Consider the following 6,000-nt stretch of genomic DNA (forward strand, 5'->3'; position numbering starts at 1 on the left):
CATCCATCCATCTCCCTCACCTGCCCGCAGAGGTGCCACCGGTGCCAGGACCACAGCAGGGCTCCTAGCAGGATGCGGCCATCGCCTGCTTCCCCGGAGAGCAGCGGCACCGGAGGCACCGGAGCCTGGCGGTGCTTTGGGGGATGCTCCTCAGGACCGGTGCTCTGCAGCCCGAGTAGCACCAGCTCCCTGTTCCCTCGCCGGGGGTGGGAGATGCCCCCAAAAACCTGCCCCGTGCGAGAGCCACGCCAGGTCCGGGCGGCTGCAGGGTCGGATCCCCCCCGCCGGCAGCTCGGCAGGGCTTTATCACGAAGAGGATCTTTCAAACACAGTTTATTACTGCAGTTTCATAAATCTTCATGAGGCAGCGAGGCTCACGCGGGCCGTGAAAGCAACGGCAGCCAGCGGAGCGTGAAAAATAGCCCGAGAAAGCAATCGTACAAAAACGGGGCGAGGGGAGGGGAGGGAGGGAGCACATTTAGGGAGGAGAAAGAATAGAAGCCCCTCGGAGCGATGCGGCTCCCATTAAGGCGGTGGGAAGAGCGGGATGCGCTCGTCTTCCTCCCCAGCTGCCTGCACAGCACCCGTGGGGATGCCCAGCACCCCGAGCCCCGCTCGGCACTAACCCCTTCGCTGCCATGCTGCTGCCAGGCCGCGGGGACAGGGGGCATGGCTGGGGAGGGCAGGGAGAGCCCGCACCAATCCTGCTCCGGCTGCGCTTAACTCCTGTCGTGCTGCGCAGGTGACCTCGGCGAGGGACCCCAGCAATACCTGCCCCTGCCCAAGCTGGGACCTGCTGGGTAAAGGGACCTGTGGAGCCATTGCTGCGCAGGGAAACCCTGTCCCTGGCTCAGCCCCGCTCTGTTTGGGTTCATTTCGGGATGGGGACACGGTGGTTCAGCGTCCACCAGGACCTGTCCCGCACTCCTGTCTCACCCCCACGGAGTGACACCAGCAAACACAGCCAGAAAGCTCTGGGAGCTGCACCATGCCCATGTTCTCCTGCTGAAGCCTGGCCCAGGAGCAGGGACAAGGCAGCCGACACGCCGGGAGGGACACAAGCCCCCTCTGCCCACGCCACCACCGCGTGCCGAGCGGGTCCAGCCGTCACCGGTGCTTTACGCAGCCGGATCTGTTCATTTAAAATCAATCCCCAGACAAACACATCCCTGTCCCTGGTCAAGCCCCTGGGCTGGGGATGCCCCTGTCCTGTGGGAGCGGGACAGACCCAGGGTCTATCCCAGTACGTGAGTGTTAAGCTCAGGGTGTCTGCACATCCTCCCCGTGCCCCACCGAGCACCAGGCGGGCAATAGGGGAGGGAAAGGCAACGGGCAGCCAGGCTGAAGCTTCCTCCCCATCCTTGTGCTCCCAGGCTGATGGAGACCTGGCACCAACCCGCCTGGGAAAAGCCAGGCAATGCCAAGGCCGCCCACAGGGACCCTTAACAGCCGTCCCAGGACAAGCCTCTCTCATGCCCGTGCTATGCCTGGCAGCCCCCCAGGAGGTGGGGGTTGCAGCTCTCCCATCTCCCATCCCCAGGGGCTCAGCAGCAGGCAGTGGGCACCCCGTCGTGCCTTTCACTCCCAAATCCAAGTGGAACCAGGGAAAATAAAACATGCTTCATCGGGAGCTTCCCAGGCGGGTTAGCACAGACCCCATGGCCCCGCTCCACCGGCGCCGCAGCCAGGACGCCGCTTGGCTCCCCGAGGGCAGGCAGGGGCACGGTGCCCACCACGGTGGCAGTCCGGATGGACCCTGCAGACCTGGCCCTGCCTGTCCCCAGCCACTACGTGCCCTGGACGCTGCCTGCACCCCATTAGTGCCAGCGCTGACGACGAGGAGCCAGTCCGGAGCTGGGCACTGGGTGCTCCCTGGCTGGAGCTTGGCGAGGTCCAGCTGGCATCTCTCTGCGACGCTGCCCTGACAAGCAGCTCCTTTACTTTGGAAGCTAAGAGACAACCGGATGAATTCCCATGTCATTGTCAAACCCAAGCCGAAGGAGAAATCCCATCTGGGCAGCCCTGCAAAAAGCAGCAGCTACTTCCCACCTCACCGGGTGTTATCACACCCACGCGCACACACAGAAATGGGAGACCAGTTCACCCCTGTGGCTGCTCGCTTGATGCTCAGGAGCAGGACCAGCACCCGCCTGCTCAGACCCTCATCCCCACACCCCTCCTTCGAGCTGGGGTACGTGAGCCAGGCTGGTCCCCGTGCTGTCACCCAGGGAAGGGGCACCCGACACCCCCAGGAGCGCTCCAGCCTTGCCCACCTCAGCCTGCAGCTCCCCTCAGGGTTGCTCTTGCAGGCAGGGCTCCCTGCCACCATCCTGCCCGTCCCCTGCCACCATCCTGCCCGTCCCCTGCCACCACCCTGCCCGTCCCCTGCCACCACCCTGCCCGTCCCCTGCCACCACCCTGCCCGTCCCCTGCCAGGGCTCCCAGCACAGGATCCCACTGAAGCAGCAGCAGCCACAAAGCACAACCTGGGTCCTGTTCTTCCTCACCTCGTTCCTCCTCCTCGCACTGTCTCCCCATCTCCCCAGGATCTCCTGCCTCACCTGAGCGGGTTGGGGGGCAGTTGTGATGCTGAAGAGCAGGAGCCCCGTGGGGTGGGCTCTGCTGACAGGGCAGGTGGGGGGTCTGTCAGCGGATAAGCCCCGTGTGACCCATCATACGGCAGCTCCTCGGCTCCGCTTTCACCTCGTGCACCCAGCTCAGAAGCTGGTAGAAGCTGGTAGAAGCTGGTGGTTTCCCCCGCCATCAGCTTCCTCCCTGACCCTTGGCAGGAGGCTGAAGCCAGCAGCATCCTCTGTGCATGGAGAGCGTCCCTGCCCGGGGAGCAGAGGAGGAAGGAGCCCTGCGTGCCCTGGCAAGAGGCCGCGTCCTCAGCTGGCGGGGACGGCACAGGCGCTGGGGAGATGCCAGCAGCTCGGGGATGCCGGATGAAAATAAAGGAGGGGAGAGGATGGACAGGGCCAGGCTCTTCCCAGCACCAACACAAGCCACATTGTGGTCTCGTCTCCCACCCACGCGGCAGTAGCAATTCAAGGCGGCGCAGCCGGTGGCCTGGCAACTGGGATGGGATCAGCCTGGCTGGCACCAGCGAGGTTCGAGCCTGGGGATCCCCCTTGGCCCTGGATGGGAAAGGGAAACTGAGGCACGGGGCTGGGGGAGGATAGGGCCAGCCCCAGAGTGCATGAGCCCAGCTGCAGGTGGGGATATTGCCATCTCCATCCCCCTTCCACTTTGGTGCTGCTCGGAGAAGCCGCCGTGCCCCACGGGTCTGCCCGGAGGGTTCCCAGCACCCACCAGTGCCACAAGGCAGGAACAGCCCCAGAGATTCAGCCGCCCCCCTGCACTGGTCGCAGTACAGGGCCCAGGAGCTCTCGCCTTGAGCCACTCAGGCAAATTGCTCTGGAAATCAATTCCAATCTCTCAGGTGTCAGGAAAGCGATAAACTGCCCCGCAAGACACCGAATCGATGGTTCCTCTTAGCGCAGAGCAGAGGGAGGTGGGGAGAGGGGCTGCGTTTCTTAGTCTCATCTCCCTGCAGGCAGAGCAAGAGGGCAGAGGCACAGGGTGCCTGTGGAGGGGTCTGGGGGTGAGAGGGGTTGGCAGAGAGGAGAAGTGTGGGCTGGAGGAGATACACATCGAGATCACAAACCAATTCCCATCAAGACCATTTCTTCCTTTAAGGAGACACTGAGGGAGTCACCAAACACGAGTCCTGCTCGTGGGGACGGCCACGAGAACGCCGCTAAGGGAAGATATCCAGCCCAACCCGTGGCTTTTCCAGCCCTTGCCCTGTAGCCTGGGATCAGAGCCCCCGGCTACAGTCACCAAAGGGTGCCCAGGAGGGGGGTTATCCCCAGCTCGGCGCGTCAGGGACCACGGTGATGCTGGCTGCCGCAGGGAGAGCCACGCCGCGCTCAGCCCGGCACAACACTTGGCCCGTCTCTGCCTTGGCACGTGGGGAACAAACTCTTTCGAAGACTTGGCTCCCGCCGCCATCGCAACGTGCTTGGATGCACGGAGCTCAGTGGGTCCAGCCACAGCCCCGAGCCCGGCTCCCACAGCCTCCCACAGCCCCCAGGCAGGCACTGGCGGGGGGCACTGCCTTTTGGGTGCCTCCTGCCAGGAGATGGGGGGATGCTGCACCCGGATGGCTGCGGGGGAGAGGCTGGAAGGAGCTGCTTTGGTGTCCCGGAGGGGCTCAGGAACGCTCCAAACGGGGTGCGGAGGACAGACCCTATTTAGAAGCACACAGGTAGCACGTAGGTGGTTGGTCACAGCTTGCTGTGCCAGCCTGGTTAGTCACAGCTAGTTAAAAATCAAAAATGCTGAAAAAAATATCACTCAGATCCACGTCTAAAGCCTCTTAGATGCAGGAAAGCACACTCACAATGCAAAAACACGGGGTAAGATGCACCCGGGCTTTGCCATCAGCCTGGTCAGACTCTGGCACACAGAATGGCACAGGGATGCTGCTGGGGTGTTCCCTGTCTGCAGGGCATGAGGCCACCGAGGGGCCCCATCCACCGCATCCCCCCAACATCCCACCTTGGATGCTGTGGGTGGCACCAGGACGAGGCCACTGCATGGAGGCAGATGCCATCCCTCCCATCCCTGCCATCACTGAGCAGACCCCCGTGCTGCCTCCTGCCCTCCCTAACACCCGCCGGAGGGGACCCGCAGCCCCTGCACCCCGCGGCCCTTCCACCCACGCCAGCCAGAAGCTGTCCAGGCAGCCAGGTTTAGTCAAGCAAAAGGAGGGCACAGCAGCTGCCCGCAGCCCTGCCCGCCTCCTCCAGCACCGGGCATCCAGCCCAGCCTGTGCCATCACCCCCCGGGGCAGAGCCCACAGGTGCAGGGCTGGGACTGTCCCCATGGGGCCAGCATCACCCGTGTCCCCCCCCAGTCCATACCCACGAGCAACGGAGTCAGCCTGTGGTCCCCGGGCTCGGCGGGTCTCTCCGGCTCCCGCAGCCTCGGCGCAGCGCGGGGGGCAGTGCCGAAGGGATGCTTGGCCCAGCGAGGCAGCATGGTGGCACCCAGGCAGGCGAGAGGCACCGGGAGACGGCTCGGAGCAGGGCTCCAAAAATCTGCGCGACAAACACACGCATCTTATCGCATATGTTTAAGCCGAATGAAATAGGGTTTTACTAATCACTTGGCATTTAAAGCAACACGCCGCCTCTGTCAAGTTAAATCTAAGGAGACGTATCAAGTTGCGTTAGCTGTTTATGTTAATTAAATGCAGAATGGGTTCATTATTAAACACGTACGAGCGGCGGGGTGGATTGTTACCGACCTTATTGCCCGGCGCAGACCCCGAGGAAGCCGGCATGCGGCGATCGACCGTCGCCTCACGTCCAGAGCCGATGCGATGCCAGAGCGAAGCGGAGCCGGAGCGATGCCCGTGCACGGGACAGATGGACGTGGGAGCCGTCTGCTGCCACCCGGCCCCTGTCACCCGCGGGTCCCCGCTGTCCCCGAGCTAGCGAGGGGTGCGTGGCAGCGGGGCTGTCTCCATGGCTGGCAGTCGCTGCCCCGGTTGCTCTGCCAGCGGCCATCGCATCCTCCCGGCACCGAGCCAGCAATTCCGCTCACATCCTCTCCCTACCCCAGCAACTTTCCCCCCCACCTCGGTTTTATCCCTCCGCTCCGTGCAGACGTCTGTCTCTCTTGCTCTCTTTTCTGGCTCAGGCGGTTCAGAGCTCCCCGTGGGTCTCTGGGTATATTTTTTTTCCTTTCTTCTTCTTGAAATGTCAGCGTGCCCCCTCAAACACATCACACGGGCTGGGAGCCAGCGCCAGAGCACAGCCCTGCACAGCCATCGGCGCCTGCAGGTTGCCACGCTGCCAAAGGAAGGGCCCACTGGCCACACGCCACGGGCCATCACCGTGCCGCGGCCACCACCACTGCTCACAGAGCCCTTCCCACACTCCCACCACCCTCGGCCCTGGGTGCAAGCCTGGACGGTGCACGTGTACAGGG

The 6,000-nt window shown here is 63.6% G+C and overlaps 1 protein-coding gene across 1 annotated transcript in view; it reads right to left on the minus strand.

Moving 5' to 3' along the window:
- Nucleotides 1-5,046, minus strand: part of SRCIN1 (SRC kinase signaling inhibitor 1) — a 44,636-nt gene extending 39,590 nt beyond the window's left edge. The window contains exon 1 of the mRNA XM_068418803.1: nucleotides 4,929-5,046. Within this exon, the coding sequence (XP_068274904.1) occupies nucleotides 4,929-5,046 (118 nt within the window). The remainder of the gene's footprint in view (nucleotides 1-4,928) is intronic.
- Nucleotides 5,047-6,000: the final 954 nt, after the last annotated feature.

Source organism: Nyctibius grandis, chromosome 26 (genome assembly GCF_013368605.1).
Source record: "Nyctibius grandis isolate bNycGra1 chromosome 26, bNycGra1.pri, whole genome shotgun sequence".
Taxonomy (NCBI): domain Eukaryota; kingdom Metazoa; phylum Chordata; class Aves; order Nyctibiiformes; family Nyctibiidae; genus Nyctibius; species Nyctibius grandis.